The sequence below is a fragment of the Sander lucioperca genome, chromosome 13, assembly GCF_008315115.2.
Source record: "Sander lucioperca isolate FBNREF2018 chromosome 13, SLUC_FBN_1.2, whole genome shotgun sequence".
Classification (NCBI taxonomy): domain Eukaryota; kingdom Metazoa; phylum Chordata; class Actinopteri; order Perciformes; family Percidae; genus Sander; species Sander lucioperca.
This window is the reverse complement of record NC_050185.1, coordinates 29,683,342-29,704,395: the sequence shown is the minus strand read 5'-3', so window position 1 is coordinate 29,704,395 and position 21,054 is coordinate 29,683,342. Positions and strand designations below refer to the sequence as shown.

The 21,054-nt window shown below is 39.1% G+C and overlaps 1 protein-coding gene and 2 non-coding genes across 6 annotated transcripts in view; all 3 read left to right on the top strand.

Annotated features, from left to right (window-relative positions):
* Positions 1–854: 854 nt before the first annotated feature.
* Positions 855–926, top strand: trnad-guc. The gene has a single exon. It is a non-coding gene; the product is annotated as a tRNA-Asp (tRNA).
* A 6,320-nt stretch (positions 927–7,246) lies between these two features.
* On the top strand, positions 7,247–7,318 carry trnad-guc. Its single transcript has one exon. It is a non-coding gene; the product is annotated as a tRNA-Asp (tRNA).
* Positions 7,319–8,193: 875 nt separating this feature from the next.
* uimc1 (ubiquitin interaction motif containing 1) overlaps positions 8,194–21,054 on the top strand; it is a 28,228-nt gene continuing 15,367 nt past the window's right edge. For 2 of the 4 annotated variants that reach the window (XM_036008618.1, XM_031308059.2), the window contains exons 1-13: positions 8,343–8,528; positions 9,936–10,066; positions 10,256–10,334; positions 12,007–12,125; positions 12,849–13,029; positions 14,431–14,573; positions 15,242–15,988; positions 16,804–16,858; positions 16,948–17,057; positions 18,327–18,421; positions 19,261–19,456; positions 20,155–20,259; positions 20,962–21,017. In XM_036008618.1, coding sequence (XP_035864511.1) covers positions 8,504–8,528; positions 9,936–10,066; positions 10,256–10,334; positions 12,007–12,125; positions 12,849–13,029; positions 14,431–14,573; positions 15,242–15,988; positions 16,804–16,858; positions 16,948–17,057; positions 18,327–18,421; positions 19,261–19,456; positions 20,155–20,259; positions 20,962–21,017 — 2,042 coding nt within the window. In that variant the 5' untranslated portion in view covers positions 8,343–8,503. The other 2 variants (XM_031308092.2, XM_036008619.1) reach the window with 2 other exon arrangements.

Here is a 21,054-nt window from a genome sequence, read left to right as displayed (position 1 = left end):
AGTTCTTTATCACTAGGCTACAACACAATTTGGCCAAAATCATTTTGAAACGTAAGTCTGCCTCTCCATTATAGTCCTGAATTTAAAATGTTAGTAAGGGTACAGACAGAAGTCTTATCAGCAAAATGCACTTAATCAGATTCAGAATCAGAATCAGATCATCATGTCACACATTCTCTAAATATAAGAAGTATTGGAATATAAACAATATAATTATAAATATATATATACACAGTATGTATTAAAACTAAAAATAATAAGAGCAGTACAGCAGAGTAAGTACAGTGGCATGTAGAGTAACAATAGGATAAGCTCATTATGCAGAATGGCTCTTTTGAAATTGTTAGCCTATTATTATTGAAATGTATTAATAATTTTTAATTAACAATAAAAACAAATAAAAACCACGTAACAAAGTAAAAAATAACAAAATACAAAAGCTCTAAAGAATAACTAAAAGCACATTTAGTATCACACATGCATTGCATACATATTAACCAGTTATAATAAAACGATATGAAAACCCATCAATTATACTCCGCTCTTTTCAAAAGCGATGAAGACGAAGAAACAGCCCTGTCCATTAACACTGCATATGCATATAATACATCCATGTCCCCTACCTACACTCACGGTCTGTGTCAGCCATGGTGTCAGCTCCTTCAGACAGAAGTATAAAATGCAAAACAAAAGTTTGCATACAAAAACAAATAATGCAATAGTGTCCAAGTACTCAAAACTGTACTTTAATAGGCCTAATGTACTCCGTCAGCCACTACAAGTTAAATAACCAAATTTCTCTTCAAGAAATCACATTGATTGGTTGGATGCTATCACGTGATTCCCCATGTCCCTCCTCGTTAGTATAGTGGACAGTATCTCCGCCTGTCACGCGGAAGACCGGGGTTCGATTCCCCGACGGGGAGTTCCTTTTCTTTTTATGGCAGTATAATATAAGTATAAAGTACTGCAAAATAGTTGCCCACCACTGCAAATTACTCACCAACTTTTAAAAATCGTCATATTTTAAATTTTTGTTTTTAACTAGTAGCAACTAATAATTTTCACTACGATTGTGCTGTTTGCACATTTGATAGAGTAAAGACGTAAAAAGAGCGAAAAAATCAGAAGCTAAAATCCGCTAAACTTGTGGTCAAGAGTGAGATGGACCAACGAGGCAAAAAAACATGCCCTTAAACGTGCTGATTAGATGTAATAGATAAATAAATAAAGGCATTCATAAATACGGAAATGCAATAAGTAAATAAAAAAGGAATAAACAAACACTGAAACATATAAATGTATACATAAACATATAAACATGTTTAATATATTTCTGCATTTTTGTTCACCTAGACTCATTTTATTTATAATTTCTGTGTCTGTACGTTAACGAGGTAGGAGGGACCCCAGACTGGTAGTAGTCCATTACGGTTGTAATTATTAGTATAATTTGTGATGTCTGTGTATCACGAGCTATTTTATATCTTTTATAATCACCCTTGGCCATCTAATGTAACATCAAGGTATGGAATATAGGAATATATTTTCTGAAACATATTCTAATTTGCAAGTAGGCTACAAGTACCTAAAAATTGAATTGTAGGCTACTTCAAATTTCAAGTTGTTTATTGTCATTTCACAATTACAAATATTTTGGATCTTCTCGAGCGATCTCGAGTCACCAAAATACCTATCATAAAAATCCCTCTTGTGGACAAGAACATAATGACAGCCCTAGTGATCAGAGTTACCGTAGAGAATGAATGGGAAAATTAAGAGAGTTAAATCCTACTATAAGGCCCCCCCGCGGACCACCGGTTCGAGACCGGGCCGAAGCGTTATTTGTTTTTTTCTTGTAACACATCAGAACAACTAGCTAAACCTCATATGTCATTTTTCACGTAGCTGCCTGATGCACCTGGGGCAGTTCAAATTACTGTACTACGGCTACGTCTAATTTATTTTAATTATGTACGTTAGCCTGTAAAAAACCCAAACGGAATTTCAGATGCGTATGTTTTCATGACCACATAGGGTGTGCCAAATGCTTCTGTCAGCCCCTGGGCCCTTTTGCAACCATAAACTTGATCCCGGCACGGTGGCACCCCTAAAAAAATGATAGTTAGAGAAGAAAAAAAATGTCCGTGTTTGACGAACTCCCGCGAGATTAGATTTTGAGCTACAGCGGACATCCACTGAAACTGCACATCCAGCCGAACAGGTAGGTACCACATTAAGCTAGCATGTTGGGAAGTGGTCGTAACACGCCTTCAAAGTCGGCGAAGCTGTTTGAAACCTAAATGGGCATGAATTTTTTCAAATGGGTCCATTTAACTAAACCCTCACATCAAGATATATGAATGAGCTGTATTTGGCTTTGCTGAGAGTCATTTACAGCCATGCCTGACACATGTCAGCTAGCTTTAGCCTAGGTAAGTTAGGTTCAGAGTTCTCCAATGCCCTACAACTTCTTTAATGTGAAATGTATACACCCCTTTTTTTGTTCATGTTTGTCTCTCTGTATTTACTGTATTACTTATGTTATTGTATTCTTACTAAAGCAAATACATTTAAAGCGAAAAAAGGTTCAGAGTTTTGCATTAAGTGAAAATAATGATTGAAATAGTGAAAATATGTTGATATTATTATCACCTTTTCCCCCTTCCCTGTTTCTGCATACTGTGGTAGGCTACCTATAAGTCTTGGCATTGTAGAAATGGGATGTGACTAAATACTGATCCTAAGAGCCCAATTCATGTGTGATTATATTGCCTCATAGTAACCATTCCACAGTGTCTCCACAGCATTATTTTGATTATTTGACTTAATAATACTATATAAAGTAATCTATTGTGAGCAAAAAAAATTCTGCATTAGGAAAATCACAGCATAGTAAAACTAAACCCAGAATCTTAGACGCCTAGATCATACAGGAAAAAAAATCTGAGCCATTTTCAAAAATTAGTGCTTGTCGGTCATTTGTCAAAATCGCATGAATCTCTAGTTTTCAAAAGTTATTGATACTGCATATTGGGAATGTCTGCTTTTCCATAGATGGATATACAATTTTCTTATCCCTAATACTTAACTAGAATAATGTCATAAATGGATATGGATCTTACACCTCGATAATAAAGTTTTTGTTTGTAATATTTGTCTTTTGGTTGACAGCACACAGACAGGGGAGAGAGGAGGATAGAGAGGGAGAGAAAGCAAAATGGCGTTGGAACAGAGAGAGAGACAGAGCAAGAACCAGTGGACAGGTAACGTTATTTAAGACCACATAGTTATAATACCATGCCAGTTTCTACTTGCCTTCTTTCATGGCAGACGACTCCACAATGATTTCACATAACTAAACAGTATGATATTTTATTATTCAATGTGGATTCTCCCCAACCTCCTCTTACATGTACATTTACAACATATGTCAGTGGACTTGATTCTTTGATTTTTATTCTTTTTTTTTAATCAAGCACTTGATGTGCTGGGTTAATGTTATTAAATGTGTGTCACATTTGATAAAGACATGGGAAAAAAATCCGAAACTTAAATGACTAGGCCGATTTTAGCTATTTTTATTTTCTTGTTAATACATGTTTTTAATTCTTTTTAACTGCTCTTTAATGTTTTATGTAAATCACTTTGAATTGCCTTGTTGTGGAAATCTTCTATACAATAAAGCTCCGTTGCCTTGTGGTCAAGCATAAGAGGTAAATGACCAACAATTCAATTCAATTCAATTTTATTTATAGTATCAAATCATAACAAGAGTTATCTCGAGACACTTTACAGATAGAGTAGGTCTAGACCAAACTCTGTACTTTACGAAGCCCCAACTATTACAGTGGTTGCCTCAAGAGCAAGCATTAGCAGTAGCTATTGCGACAGTGGCAAGGAAAAACTCCCTTTTTTGTTAGGAAGAAACCTCGGACAGACCCAGACTCTTGGTAGGCGGTGTCTGACGGCACCAGTTGGGGGAGTGGTGAATGGTGGCAATAATAGTCATAATAAAGATAGTGAAACAGTGATCACAATGGTAGTCATAGTAGTTCATGTCATAGTAGGGCACAGCAGGGCGTTACGGGGTGTAGTGTGGCACAGCAGCCTGGGTGGACGCGGTTGGACGCGGCAGGACGCAGTCGGACACTGCGGGGAAACGCAGAGCGTAGCAGGGTGTAGTAAGTCCATAGCGTCAGCTGCACCCAGAACCCCAGTGTAGGTGCCACCCAATTCCAAGGCGATGTTCTGGGTGAAGAAGAAGCAAAGGGACTCCGGGGAGAAAACTCCCCAGAGATAGGTTAGTAACAGGCATTTCTGGGACTAAGATGCACACAGAAGGAGACAAGTGAAAAGAGAGAAGAGGGAGCGGCTCATTGTGTCCTTGGAAGGAGCTTCCCACAGCAGTCTAGAGTTATAATAGCATAACTAAGAGAGGCAGGCTAAAGAGAGGGGCCCTGGACCGGGCTCGTACTCTCCCCTGCCGGAACGGGCTTGTACTTCCTGCCTCCCTCTACTCTACTCTACTATTCTGCAACTCCTCACTCCCTAACTATAAGCTTTATCAAAGATGATGGTTTTCAGTTTATTCTTAAATGTGGCGACGGTGTCAGCCCCCCGAACCCAAGTTGGGAGCTGGTTCCACAGGAGAGGAGCCTGGTAGCTGAAGGCTCTGGCTCCCATTCTACTTTTAGAGACTCTAGGAACCACAAGTAGCTCTGAGTTCTGGGAGCGCAGTGCTCTAGTGGGACAATAAGGTACTAAGAGCTCTTCTATGTATGATGGTGCTTGACCATTTAGTGCTTTGTAGGTCAGGAGAAGGATTTTAAATTCAATCCTGGATTTTACAGGAAGCCAATGCAGAGAAGCTAATACAGGAGAAATGTGATCTCTTTTGTTAGTTCTTGTCAGAACACGTGCTGCAGCATTCTGGATCAGCTGGAGGGTCTTGAGGAACTTATTTGAGCAGCCTGATAGTAAAGAATTACAGTAGTCCAGCCGGGAAGTTACGAATGCATGGACTAGTTTTTCAGCATCGTTTTGAGACAGGATGTTCCTGATTTTGGCAATGTTACGAAGATGGAAAAAGGCTGTTCTTGAGGTTTGTTTTAAGTGGGCGTTAAAGGATAGATCCTGGTCAAAAATGATTCCTAGATTTCTGACAGTAGTGCTGGAGGCCAGGGCAATACCATCTAGGGTAGCTATATATTTAGATAATGAAGTTCGGTGGTGCTTGGGTCCCAGCACAATAACTTCCGTTTTGTTTGAGTTTAACATCAGAAAATTGTGGGTCATCCAGGATTTTATATCTTTAATGCACGCTTGAAGTTTAGCTAACTGACCGCTTTCGTCTGGCTTGATTGACAGATATAATTGGGTGTCGTCTGCGTAACAGTGAAAGTTAATTGAGTGTTTCCTAATAATATTGCCTAGAGGAAGCATATATAAAGAGAATAGAATTGGTCCAAGCACTGAGCCTTGAGGAACGCCATGGCTAACTTTAGCGTATTTGGATGGTTTATCGTTAATATTAACAAATTGGGATCGCTCAGAAAAATAGGACTTAAACCAGCTTAGTGCGATTCCTTTAATGCAACAAGGTCATTCAAATGTTTTAAGAGTATAAAGTTTCTGCTAGCTAACTCAAACTGCATGGGTTTTGGGAAGGCTTCTTTAAAATGGTTTAAATCATACTTATCAGAAAGAAATCAAACTTGTGATTTTGATGGAGTCCTGTCTGAACCCATGAAAATAACTTGTGGTGTAACCCAAGGCTCGATATTAGGCCCTTTGTTATTCCTTATATATGTAAACGACATGCCAGCTGCAGTCAAATGTAAGTTGTTATTATATGCCGATGACTCCTCACTACTAGTGTCTGGAAAAGACATCCATCGAATTGAAGACACTCTTAGTGAAGAGCTGAAAAATGTAAGAGAGTGGCTGATTGACAACAGACTGTCATTGCACCTAGGGGAATCTGAGTGCATCCTATTTGGCACCAAACGTAAGCTACAAAAGGCACCTGCACTAAAGGTCACATGTAACGACAATGAAATTGAAGCAAAGAATTCTGTTACATATCTAGGTATTACATTGGATCAGACACTGTCAGGATATTCCATTGTAGAGAAATTACTGAACAAGAGTGCCTGCAAATTAAATTCTTATACCGTAATATAAGGCAGTTTGACTCCAAAATAAAAAAAATTATCGTCTCAGCACTCCTTCAATGTCATTTTGACTATGCATGTTCAGCATGGTACAGTGGTCTGACGATGAAAATGAAAAACAAGATGCAGATTGTGCAAAATAATATGATCCGCTTCATACTGTCTAAACCTTCTAGGTATCATGTGGGAAGAAATGAGTTTAAGAGGGTTGAGTTCTTGCCTGTCAAGCTTAGGGTTGAACAACTTAAACTCAATCATATGTACAGTATTATTAATGGTGTAGCCCCAAAGTATTTGGGTTTTCAGATTTTGATGGTGCACACTCAACATGCCCATGAGACTAGGGTCAGTGTCCGTTCATGTAAGGTGCCAGGTGTGAATAGTGAAGCAAGAAAATCTTTTTTTTATACAGGAATTATTTTATGGAATAGTCTTCCACTTCATATCAAAATGGCAGCAACAAAAAGGGATTTTAGATGTAAAGTTAGGGTCTACTTGTGGAATAAAATAGACAATTAAGGGAAAATAAAATCTAGACTGGGGACAGGATAATTTATTGCTTTGTAGTTCATGGTGTTTTATCTGGTATTTTGATGTGTAGTTTTTTAATTTTTTTATTGTTTTAACCTCAGAAGGACTATGTGTTAGCATGTGTTGTATGTCCTGTTTCTCTTACATCAGGGACCATGTTGGAAAAAAGTGTTTCTCGCTTTTACGTGTTATCCCTTGGATACCCCCCCCCCTCCCCTTGTTGTCTTTCTATATCCATAAATAAAACCAAACCAAACCAAACATGTCTTCACAGACTAAGTCGAGATAAAACACTGTGCGCTGTCGTCTTTATGCTGCACTCAATCGTGAAAATGGCCTCTCCTTAAATGGGAAACGACGCCACCAAAATCCCGCTTGTGGCCAAAAATATATTACACCCGTAGTGATAACAATTACTGTAGAGAATGAATGGCAAACAAATAGCCTATTTCTTTAGTTTCATGTCAAAAGTAATGCCACAGTAGACCGGTTTGTGAATACTAGAAATAGGAAATGTGATGAGGTGATTTTCATGTCCCTCCTCGTTAGTATAGTGGACAGTATCTCCGCCTGTCACGCGGAAGACCGGGGTTCGATTCCCCGACGGGGAGTTCCTTTTCTTTTTATGGCAGTATAATATAAGTATAAAGTACTGCAAAATAGTTGCCCACCACTGCAAATTACTCACCAACTGTTAAAACTCGTCTTATTTTCTTTTTTTGTAGTACACTTTCTACTTAAGACTTCAGTTATCGTCTCCAGAGCACAGATCATACAGCTCCCAGCCCTGGAGGACATCGATAGCACGCACTGCCTCTGTAAGGAATCCACACACACCCATGCCACCGTCTATTTAAATGCCTTTCATCTAGCAGACATTATTATGCCTTCTATGAAATAGCTTTCTCCCTAGAGCTATAACGATAACTGCATTGTTAAGTGCCCCCCATAATCTGTCTCTGTCCCGGTGCCCCACAATTATCTAACTACAACACAGAGACAGCTGCTTTGACTAAATTCAGTGTACATGGACAAACACATTCATCCATACTGTGTTTTCATATTATGTGTTATGTTAGTACTGTCTTTGGTTTTAATGCTGCATTGCACTTCTAAGCTATTTGCACTATTTAAATACTGACGGAAACTGTTTATGTTATATCTTTACTGCCACTATTGCCATTTACTCACTTTTGTACTATTTGCACTGTGTTAATACAATTTTGCCCGGTAGTTTACTGTTTATGTTATAACATTACTGTTGCTTTATTGCTATTCCCCCCCTATTTTTTATGTCGTTTTTTTATATTTACCTTATTCATTTATTTTATAGCAGGGGTTGCAATCCTAATCTCGTTGTACTTGTACAATGACAACAACGATATTCTATCCTAATATTATTTAATTTCCCATCTATCTTTCTGTCTGTCTATTTATCTGTCTGTCTGTCTGCTATCGCCATATGCGCTATCGCCAGCTAATTTTCACAGTCCGTGAAGGCAGCAATAAAGCGACATTGACCGATAGTCCCTGAAGGCAGCGTGTTGGACGCGCCTTGCGTAATAATCACGTGATTGCGTCAACAGAAACAAACATGGCGCCGCGAAAGTGAGATAAACTGATGTGAGTGTTTCTACCGTGATTACCGTTAGGTTCATTGTTGTTTTATGTAGCTGTGGAACAAATAAGCACACAAATAGCTAATGTATTTTTAAGTACACGGTAAATTATTCAGAAAGTCGAAATTACGAACTTTATTTGCCGTTTTTAGGGTCTCGTGTGGTCAGAATGTTTGCATGTCAACCGATGTCCTCGCGCCGTGTAAGATAACTTTTGGAGATATTTGCGTCGAAAGACATTTAAATATGACTTTCTCACTCAGCCCATTTGTTTTAACTTTAAGTCCCAGGTTAGATAGAAGAGGGCAATCTGTATGGTCAGGTAACTAACGCTACTGCTTAGAGTGGGCGGGAGGGCGCTCTGTTATTAGCTGTGTACTAGTTTAACATGTTGCATAGTAAAGCTGTGGTTAACAACTGTATTTTAGGGGTCGTTGGGCACACATTTTAAGCATAGTGTTCTGAGAGAAAACTAGACTTCTGCACCTCCTCTTGGCTCTGTTATCAGACTTTAGCTAGATAATCTAACAGTGACGGGAGACTCTGGTCAGTCACAGGTCATTTTAGAAAGAGGGAGAGGGCGTTTCTTTTGGCTTTTTGACCATGGACAATGAGGGGAGAGGGAGAGCTGCAGGAAGAGGTCTCACTCTACTTCAAATTCTGGCGTTTTTTTGTTGCTTGTACCCACTGCAGAGGAGATGTTAGGTCTAGTCTTAGAAATACAGAGAGGTCGGGACTTGTTTTTGATAGTCTAGAGCAGTGGTTTTTTAGCTTTTTTTCAATAATACACCCCCTTTGAACAGTTTTTTAAGCCATGTACCCCCTACACAGCGCAAATCATTTTTGTATAAAGAGGAACAGTACAGCAATGTCAGCGATAGATTTACTAAACAACGGCCTCGTACATGGAAAACATTTAAATGCTGATGAAAAAAGGCGACAAAACCTTGGAAAAAGGCAGTAGAAAGAAAGGAAGGCAACTCTAGGGCGACAAAAGTGACAACGAATTCAAATAAGCGACAAACTTTGAAAAAAGTGACAAAAACTTTGAAGAAAATAAGACAGTAGACAAACGTAAGGAATAAAGGCAAGAATAGGTAAAAACAAGCAACAAAAACTTCAAAAAGAATGCGACAAACTTGGACAGCAGAAGTAACTGAAAAACATTTTGCAAAAAATGTCACGTACCCCCTGCAGTCCTCCAAAGTACCCCCATTTGAGAAACACTGGTCTAGAGCAGTGGACTAAAGGCACAATGGATTGGTTCAATCCCGTAACAGACAAGACACTGGTTTAATCTGTGTATGTGTGAATGAGCTGAAATGCCACTTAAAAAGAGATTTGTTCCCTTCTTTTCCAAACGAGTGGCTAGTTTAGAGACTATTTAACAACAGCCATGAATTGGCAGATATGCCACAAATCCAGCACTTGCACACAAAAAGTAAAAACAAAATAGGCAGGTGAGCTACATGTGATTTCCACCTTAATGCTGGCAAGATGGGAAACCAGCAGGGATTTGAATGTTAAGAAGCTGTATTGAAAGTGCTGGATAATGTGGTTTTGTGATGTAACTCTTGAAGCTTTTTTTTTATGTTTCTGTTGGACAAAGTTTCTCAGGAGAGGACCAGGATGGCTCTAAGGAAGCAAATACTCAAGGATGCCAGCGACGTTCCCTCTGGAAGCCAACAGATTGGCGAAAACACACAGGAGGACGAGGCTCTCGACGACAGAGACGACAATGTAAAGAAATGTGAACGTTAGCGAGAATGAGCCGAGATGAATACAAGCTCATACGTCTAAATCCAGCGTCGCTGGAGCTGTGTCTTGTTCTAAAGCCCGCCAGCATGTGTAGCTCGGGCTTTAGTCACTGTTTTCATTTTTCATTTGCTATACAGCAGTTTTTCCTAGACGGTTTGTTTTTTCTTTCAGGACTTCTCACCATCGCTTCAGTTGTCATCATCAAGACAAAAACGCAAGAGAGAGAGGGAAAACAAATCCAAACCCAAAGGTACTTAAAGCAGCCATATTATGCTCATTTTCAGGTTCATAATTGTATTTTAAGGTTGTACCAGAATAGGTTTACATGGTTTAATTTTCAAAAAACACCATATATTTGTTGTACTGCACCGCTCTCTCTCACTGCTGCAGATCCTCTTTTCACTCTGGTAGATACAGAGTGAGACCTCTTTTCTTCTTCTTCTTCTGTACAATCTTTGATTGCACTCGCACATGTGCAGTAGCTCAGATGTAGATCATGTCAGCTAGCTAGCTCCATAGACAGTAAAAGAAAGGCTGTTTCTACAACTTTGGTCAGTTACAAGGCAGGATTAGCTGGGAGACTTCTAAATGAGGGCGCACATGGAAGTAGTTCTTTTGTAGATTATGGTGAACTTGTGTGTGTTGTAGCAGTGCTTTGCTATTGAGAACGAGGTAGCATGCTAGCGTTAGCATTAGCGTTAGCATGCTAACGCTAACTACGAGCTAATGGTTGTGGTTACCCTGCTCGTTTCGGCTTGTGACGTCACAAGCCGTGCCGATTTTGAACAGCTCACCCAGAGACTGAAGGCAGGACACATTCAGAAACCATATCTCACTCTAAACAACATGGATGGATTTTTTTCAAAGTTTGTGTGTGTGGAAGCACCAGAGACACAAAAGAACACCAAATTATTACAAAACATTGACTTTTAATGTTTTGTTTTGGTTTTGTGTCGTGTAACACTGTTTAAGATGGAGGAATACAATATCAGAATCATAAATATAATAAACAATAAATAGAGAAAAAACAAACCGTGCTGGAGTAAGGTCTGGCTACAACGCTTATCTATTCTGGGATAGAGGAAAAACCGCTCTGGTTTGTTTGTATTTCTTTAAACCAATCACAACCGTCCTGGGCGGCGCTAAGCCCCTGATGCAGCAACTGTGCCCCCGCTAAATAAGTAGCAGAGATCAGATCCAGAACTATGTTTAATAAAAAAATGTGATCCGATTTTTCACATTAATGTGTGATAGCATTATTTACTGGAGCTACTGTAACTACTTTTGAGATGATTAAGTTATTGACGGCATCAAAACTGTCAAGTTTCTTGACCAAACTACAGACTCTAAAACATGTTACAAATAAAAGCTATCTAAAGCTTTAATCTACACTAATTAAGACCATGTCTAATACAGTGGCTTGCATAAGTTACATAGTACACACCCATGCTAAAGTTGAGTAAAAAGATGAATAAAAAAAAAAAAACATCTTTTGGAAATTGATCTTAATGATATAATTTAAAAAAAAATGAGGAAAAATCCAACCTTTAAGGACACCAATTTTCTTTGTGAATGAATAATGTATCGTAAATAAATAAATGTTCTTTCTTTAAATACAGGGGGCATAAGTAAGTACACCCCTATGTTAAATTCCCATAGAGGCAGGCAGATTTTTATTTTTAAAGGCCAGTTATTTCATGGATCCAGGATACTATGCATCCTGATAAAGTTCCCTTGGCCTTTGGAGTTAAAATAGTCCCACATCATCACATCCCCTTCACCATACCTAGAGATTGGCATGGTTTTATTTCAGTTAGCCTAATAGCTGGTTTGATTTGCATTGAGAGATGATCTTACAGAAAGTACCCCATGCCAATCGTGATCCATGAAATAACTGGTGAAAGTGTCACTGTTGTTCTCAGAGATGACCGAGGAGGAGATGATGGACTTGGCTCTGCGTCTGAGTGAAAAGGAAGCCAGTGCCGCTGCGTTCAGACAGCAGCAGGAGGAAGAGGCCATGATGAAAGCCATCCAAGAGAGTGTGAGTACAGAAGAGTAGGGCTGTCAACGAATATTCTAAATTCAAATATATATTGGAATAGTGAAAAGAAACAGACATTTGACTATGAAAATGTATATTCGAATATTATAAGAGAGAGAATTGGTTTGCCCTCTTGTGGACCAAATGCACAAAAATAGATTTCCGAATATATTCCAACCTCGGTAGTTATCTAGAACGAATATTCGAAACGTCCTTTTTGGCCAGTTTTGACGGCCCTACAGAGGAGTTGCTTTTTGAAATGGTCCCTTCATGATGGTTATATTTTTCAAGTTTTGTCGAAACTGTGTTTAACTGTATGGTCATTTTGGAGGATGCAGAATTGGGTCAATGGGACAATCTGAACCACAGTAATGTCAAAAAAAACTAAATTGATAGTGCAAAATGTAATATATTGTCACTTATCTTACTTCTAGTTGGGCTAAACATGTGTTAAGGTTTTGAATTACAGTTCCCATAATGATTTGTGGGATGCTAGCAGGAAGTATAGTAACTATTTTGACTACTATTTATTACTATAACTATTTGCTGTCCCTGTTTGTAACTGTGGCTATAAAAACAACTATTACTGTGTTTTATTTTGAGTTATGACTCTGAGAAAAGAGGGTGCGATCTTTGACACTAAATGCATCAGTCTGGTTGAAAGAGTTAATACGGTATCTAATGAATTAACCCGGAAGCCTTTTGTTTGTTTTTCTCTTGTAGATGGTCAGCCCGACCCAACCGTGCCCGCCGCCCCAAAGTCAGAGCCTGCTCACCGATGCCGGAGCTTTGCTCAGGCTCTGCTCTCGCCGGAAACTCGTGTACTCAAACGGGAAGACGGCGTCTGCCGTCGATCAGGGAGCATCGGAGGATGTCTGCACACCAGAGACAGGCCTGAACCGAAGTGAGTAACCACGAGACCGCTGAGTCAGTTGAATTGTTAAATTCTTGTGCTGAGCTCTGCGTTGTGCTTTGTTTTATTGTTAATCTTCCTGCTTCTGTGATGTTTTGTGCTAAGTTTTGTTTTGCTTGTCTTGCCTTCCTTTTGTTTCTTTGTATTTTAAAAAGCCTTTTTTTTAACATGGAGGGCAGGGGACTACAGATGAAATATAGCCTTTTTAGCTAATTCTGGCATTTTTAACCCATATACAATCATGTGTTTTATTAATTTGCACTGTCCCCTTTCATAAAGAAACTTAATTGGATTGAAATATCCTACAATGTTTAGTTTCCCTCTGCACCAACACTGACAAGTAAGAAAGTAAAAATATATCCAAGGGAAAATGTATAATTTGGCGTCGGTAGGGCTGACACCTTCTGGTCGGTTGGTCGATATACTACCAAATTGTCACTGGTTGGACAATCACTGTTACTTTTACAAGGCGGCGGGTCCACCAAAGCTCTTTGGAGGCTCTGGATGAAGGGAAGGCTGAAGCACACAGTAGTAGTGATAGAGAACGAACCCGTCCAGCTCCTCCTCCAGTGTGATTGGACAGCTGTGCAAAAAGTGACACTGATGAGTGCAGCGTTTTACCCAAAGTTAAACATATTTAAATTTCTGGGCAACCAGAAAAAAAACACCAGACGTGCAACGCTCAGTAAGAATTTGAAATATACACTGACCTCAGGAAAAAACACTTTGGTGAACACAACATTAGAGTGCACTCTGGCCGATTGAGTTAGTCTACAGATAGCATTCAGGGTGTTCTTTCCCCCACTTACCAATCGATTCTTTTTATTTTTTTATGATTTATTTTATTGTATTATATGTCAAGGGACACATACACACACATACACACATACACACACACACACACACACACACACACACACACACACACACACACACACACACACACATAAGGGGAGATAATAACAATACCACTAGATAAATTAAAAGAGAATTGAATTTGAAAGGAGGAGGGGAAAAAAACAATGATAGAAAGTTTGAAAGAAAGAAGACACTTCCCATTGTAGGGTTGGAAATATTATTGTTCCATCAAAAAATTACAATATAGGACAAAATGTAAGTTTACATGCACATAAAGCACCATTCATACCCATACAGATATACATGATCATAACATATGTACATACAAATCCATATATATATATATATATATATATATATATACACACACACACCTCCTATATAAGTATTTGTTTGGTAAAAAAAAAAAAAAAAGGATTTGTTTAAGAGTTGGTAACATTTCAGTCGACCAAGACTTACTTTCTTTGGTTGACTGCAGCCCTGCCGTGATAAAATCCAACGTTAAGACATCTACTGACTCTACTGTATTCCCAGGAGCAAAAGGAACTGGAGATGAAAGTAATAACAGGAATAAAAAGCGGAAAAGGAAAGAAGGAAGTCCTCTGCTGGAGATGCCAGACTCTCAGGCTTCACCCTGCAGCTCAGAGTGTATCTCCGTGCCTCTGGACTCGCCACTGGTTCGTCCAACACATTTCTATCTTGTCTTTCCTTTAGATCTGTTGATTAGTATTTGCTGGTTACTTCATTAATTATTTTGTGTATAAAATGTCAGAAAACATCGCTGGTCACAGCTTCCAAAGCCCAAGTGGATGCCTTCAAATCCCAAACCCAAAGATATTCCGTTTAGCAACTAATGAGTATTTTCATTGTCTATTAATTAGGGCTTCTCCCTCTTAGTCGATTAGTCGACTAATCGGTCGTTTTGGTCTTAGTCAACTAAGATTTAGTCGATTAGTCATGTTTTATGCTTTTTTCATGCTGAATGACTTATTTCCAAGAAACGTAGGAGCACATCTCTGGTAAACACAAGAATTAAAGTGGTGCTTTTGCATGACTCTTTGCGGAGAAACTCAGATTTACAGATCTGTTGATTAAATCAACTAATCGATTAGTCGATACAATTGAATGAGTGTTAGTCGACTAAGAATTTCTTTAATCGAGCACAGCCCTACTATTAATCTGTCGATGATAAAAAAATTGTGAAAAATAGCATCGCCACAATTTCCTTAAATGTGTGTAAAAAAACAGCTAAAAGAGAGAGAATATTGGACTGACATTCATCACACAAACGCCACTCCAAATGAATGATAATGTACGCATTTGTCTTCTCTCAACAATAAATCAGAGCTCTGACTCGACCCAGATCGAAGATTCTCAGCTCCAGAAATCCCCCGTCTTCCCCTCCACTGGCTACAGAGCCGAGGTTCACGTCCCCCGGCTGAGCCAGAACCTGCTGGAAACCTACAGAACCTCAGGGTTTGTGTTGTGCTCTCAGGACAGTTGTACCTCGACTCGAACGTCTCCGCCTGCTCAACCCACGAGCCCGACGTTTCCCAAAAGCCCCACACGCTCCAATAACCTCACTCTGTCCAAGAGCCCTGTCTTCTCAGAGACTGATCAGGGAGAGGATGAAGAGACGGAGCAGGCGCCCGAGTATTTTATAAGTCCAGTGTTTGGCAGGAATACTCAGCACGAGACGTCTCCAAGTGCCTGCCAACCCCAGGTCGGTGTCTGTAACTCAGGGTTCACGTGCTCTTCTCAGGAGAGTTTAACCTCCTCTGTGAGGTCGGCATCCCGTCGGCCTAAAAGTCCAGTATTCCCAAAAAGCCCCGGCCTTCCCCGGAACCCCCCTCCCCCTGAAAGATCAGCAACCTGTGAAAGTCCTGTATTCTCAGAGGCTGACGGAGGACAGACGGAGCAGAGTCATGGGTATTGTGCAAGCCCAGTGTTCGGCATGACTGGACGACGACGACGACAGAGTCACCTCGATGAGCCGAAGCCCTCTGTGAGTCCTTCCGCTGCAGAGCTCATAGGTTCAGACAGTGACGGGGATTCAACCGTTACCGGGGATCCATCTCAGAGTCTGGCGCAGGTGAGTTCAAGTGTCAAACAAAGTCCTTATCCAGCGTCTGGATTTGGGCATCTTACATTGATATTTGAGAGTCCAATAATGATCCCTCGGCTAAAAAAAAAAAAAAAGAACACAACACAAAAACAAACATTATTGAAAAGGATCTCTTACTTTTTTTTTTTTCAAAAAGATTGTGACCAAGACACATACTGAACGGGATATTTTGCAGTGTAAAAAAAAAACACACATTTTTGATAAGTTATCAGCTGGCATGTTTGGCGATACTAATATAATGCTAAAAAGCTGATATTACAGCCTACTTGATTTATTAGTGTAGCTCTAATCTTGTCTAGGAAGCATCACGCTGTTCTGCGACATATTTATTATATAGTAGGCTGATTTATTCAACCCCTCCAAAGGATTTTTACCCCAATTTAAGCATGATGTCAGCAGCAAGCAGTCTGATGCTGTAATGAATTTTAATTAAAGCCTTTTTTTAAATATTTATTTTATGTTCTTTACGTGTTAAAAAAAAATATTTGTACATATATATATATATATATATATATATATATATATATATATATATATATATATATATATATATATATATATATATTTGTATGTAAAGCATCTTTTAAATCAATCATTTTCAAATGCTGTGGCTCAGTTTGAGGTGAGGTAAAGACTTTGTTAGTGGTTGATCTTTCTCAATTTTTTTATGTGATTTTTGGACATTAAAGGGTATTTTTCTCCTGCAGTAATCCAAAGTAACACTCGGATATCTTTTCTAATTACCTGTTCATTTTCTCTGTTCTTCCTGCTTTTAAATACAGGGCAGCAAGACTGATCACAGTCAAGACGCCAGCTTTAAGAAGCCATCTGAGTCAGGTACAGTGAGACATTAACAGTTTGTTGTCAGGCGTCAGGAAAAGTGTGATCAGAGCCTGTTGATCAGTGGGTCTCTGGGTGTTTTTTAGATGATGCAGAGGAGGAGCTGAATGAAATATCCAAAGACTGGAACTCAGCCGCGACAGAGCTGACCAGCGATATGGTGCTGCGCTGGTCTGACGAGGACGAGGACGTCACGGTACAAAGACTTTCTCACTGTTGCAAGACCAGAATATGTTCAAAGCAAGAATTTCAATCCTGCAAAATATTTAGGGCCCTATCTTGCACCCGGCGCAGCGCAAAGCCTGACGCAAGTGTCTTTGCTAGTTTAAGACCGACGCAGTTGTCAATTTCCCGTCCAGCGCCCCCATCTGTGCGCCCATGGGCGTGCTGGTCTTACAGGGAGGTGTGTTCAGGTGCATTCTTGGCGTATTGCTATCTTGAGGCAGCGGAAAGTGATCACACCATTGACCAACAAAAACCTGGTCTAAAGTCAATAGCGCAGCATTTCATTGTTATTTTAACAGCAAATTAGTAAAATGCGCCTAGGCTTGTGCACAGCGTGCACACACTATGCTTGTTACACACACAGGGACACACAGCAGCACACAAATTGGTTTATTGCATGTTACGCCCAAAACACACCTATGAATTAATGAAGACACTAAGTACAACCGTTTTGAAGCCGGCGCACGGACCCTTTTTCCCACCGTCAAACTAGCAAAAGTGGATTTGGACACGCCCTAAATGCACCTGGCCAGGGGCTTCACGCCGTGTGCTTAGATCGTTAAAATAGGGTATTAAAATAAGGTAGTTTTATTTAATTTAAGGAATAATACTGATGATATTCTGTTATTGTTCTTGTTCACAAATCCTTGTTTGATAAAAACTACAGTGACCAGTTGTTTTAGGAAATCATGAACCTTTAAAAAAAAAAATGAAACTATATATTTGTGAGGTGTTTCTAAAGATGCATGTCTTCAGTAGGAACCAATGGGCTTGCAGCTGAGAGCCACAGACAGGAAGTTGAAAAGCATTGAGAGACAGACTTACACATTGTTGGTTTGTTTGAGTGTATAAGACTTGTTCACAATTACACAAAATTACAAAATTACATCAGCCTTATCTTTTTAGGGACATATTGATGAATCTTTGTAAAGAATTAAAGACATAGCTGGGAACTGTAGTTTTTAACTCACTATTTCCTCCTGTTTGACTTAACCTTTGTATAAGGACGTTAAAAATATGAATTGATATTTTGTCCTCATGATCCAACTGTAGTTCTCGTTTTATTTACAGTTCAAACTGTAGTTTTCTCTGTAGCATTGGCGCTTCCTTTTGTGTGTCATCATATACATATGTAGTTAATTCACTATGTTAGAAATAGAACTATAATGAATGTTCTGTTTTTATTAGGGAAATAGTTTTTTCTGTCTATCTTCACCATTCCTCCCTCCATTTGTTGCAGCCGGTGGGCTCTCCCAGCCCGGTCTTCCCAGAGGAGAGACCTGTTCATCAGGGAGGCAGCCAGGCTGCTTCAGCTTCCCCAGAGCTGAACTGCAGGTAGAGAAAACACCCACAACATCACACGATCAGAGTTTCTGTATCAGGTAACTGGGTGATAACAGGGAGACTTTTCCACAGTACATTTTTTGATTTATTGGTAATAACCCGACAAGTTGTGAGTTCCATGATTGCAATGGATAACTTACACTCCTGCCTCCTCCTGAGTAAAAGTACTAATACAACACTGTAAAAATACTCTGTTACAGTAACAATACTGCAAAAAAAATTATTAAAATTATTAAAAGTAAAAAAGTGTCCCCTGTGACTGTTGTACTATAATATATTATATCATTGGATTATTATTACTCACCAGCCCAACGTGACACCTTCACAATGTTTGTTTTGTCCAACCAACAGTCCAAACCTCAACGTTGTTAAAATACATTAAAATTATTCAAATTATTTAGAGGAAGGCAGCAAATCTTCACATTTGTAAAGCTGGAACCATGAAATGTTTGAACATGGTACCTATTTCCACAATTGTTTATGTTATTTTCCAATTCATTTACTGTCAATCGATTAATTGACTGACCTTTTGAGCTGTTCATATACTTCTAACAAAACATCATATTTTATAAACTCTTCATATGTTTTTATGCAAAAATCTTAATAAGTATATTAAGTAAAGCTGTTGGATAAATGTGATGAATTAAAACAAACGATATTTCCCTTGGAAATATAGCGCATAAGTATAAAGAGGCATGAAAAGAAAAGACTTACAGAAGTACAGAACTTGAGTAAATGTACTCCGTTACTTTTGACCGCTGCATGTCTATTTAAAGAGTTGAAGGACGTCTCTTTGCTGAGTGTGACTCTCTGTACGTTTCCACACTCAGACCTTCTAACTCTTCCACATCCACCGGCCGACAGCAGCTTTCCACCACAGAGCGAGAACCTCGGCCAATCAGCAGTCAGGGAGCGGTCAGCAGGGCGTCTGCCCCGCCTGGGGAGCCTGCAGGTGGGCCAATGGTGCACTACTACTGGGGGGTTCCCTTCTGTCCACGAGGCCTGGACCCAGACAAATACACACAGGTGAAGATTTTTTTCATCTTATATTTGTATTTAACGAATACTTATTCAGTTACAAAGTATTCTGCGGGCTAGTTCCACTTATTGTTTAGAACATTGATTGAACAGTTTTGCTGATCGATTAAGTCATTTATCAAGTAAAAATGCCTCGTTAATCATCTCTGGTTGCAGCTTCTAAAACGTGAGGATTTATTGCTTTTGTCTGTCTTTTGAGCAACGGTTTTCCATCGTTTGAGCTTTGACCGGAGCTCTTTTAATGAATGAATCATCTTGTTTGTCACCAAGAACCAACTCCTAATATTCACATAACAGTAGTGCATGGAAATGCACGTTAATTAGCATTAAAATTAGAGCCCGACCGATATAGCAGCGGGCCGATATTATCGGCCGAATTTAGGCATTTTCCAAACTATCGGTATTGCCATTTATAATGGCCGAAAAATGAGGATTTTTTTTTTTTTAATATATATCGGACGATATATCTGAATATCGTATTTTTAAATCACCAAATATTTGTATCAATATCGCCATTAAAAATCCTTTATCGGTCGGGCTCTAATTAAAATGTGTGCTACATTTGGATATTGATAACTTGATAATACAAACAATAAAAATGCAAGAAACGTGATACTTAATTAATCACTTTTTCATCTATCTATCTGTCTATCCATCCATCCATCTGTCCATGTCCCTGCGTTCAGGTGATCTTGGCTCAGATGGAGGTGTATGAGAAGAGTCTGAAGCAGGCTCAGAGGTGTCTGCTGAGGAAGGCTGAGTGGGGGGAGGCCGTCCTGCCGCAGCCAGAGGTACCAAAATGACTTTAACATGAGTCTGTAACTGGTGTATCTATGGCCTTTATTGTTTGTTTGTTGTTTATTGATTTGCTTGATCCAAACATAGGTCTGACATCGCATACTTTATAACGTGACTGTTGTAGCTGGTGTAGGTTGAGCTAGATTTAACTACTGTATATACAGTTAGTATTAGTTAGTTAGCTAGTTTTAACCATGTCAGAAGTTCAGAGTGGACCATTTTAACCATGAATTGCATTTTATAAACTGATATGTTTTTTTTATTTAAATAACTATATCAGTGAAATAAATATAGTGAAGTAATATGTACAATAAAATGAATGAATGGAGTAGAAGTATAAAGTGCAAGTACATTAAAATGGTGCTTAAGTAGTGGAGCAAATGTACTTAGTTACTCTGTTACTGCTTCACCAGCAGCCAATGAAGAGAAGTCTGATTATTGTAACGGACAAAGTAGTAACTCATAGTAGTACTAACGTGATTCTTTTTGAAGTCTTTAATCCTAAACATCTTCACAATCACAACAAGATTGTACAATGTTGAAATCCCGTTTTCCTCATCATAGAAGGTGAAATATACATATGTATGTAGTTCCTCCCTGCTGTGAGCATGGGCATAACATTAGCATAAACTAATCTGTTGTAGCAGTAAATTAATTGTAAATCATTTACCTAGCATTATCCATTTACTTCCTAGAAATCTCCTTCACCTGAGTCGCCTCCTGAGTCACCTCAACAGTTTGTTACTCGAAGGTAAAACCTGCAAGAACTTTTCCAGCTCTTCTTCTCC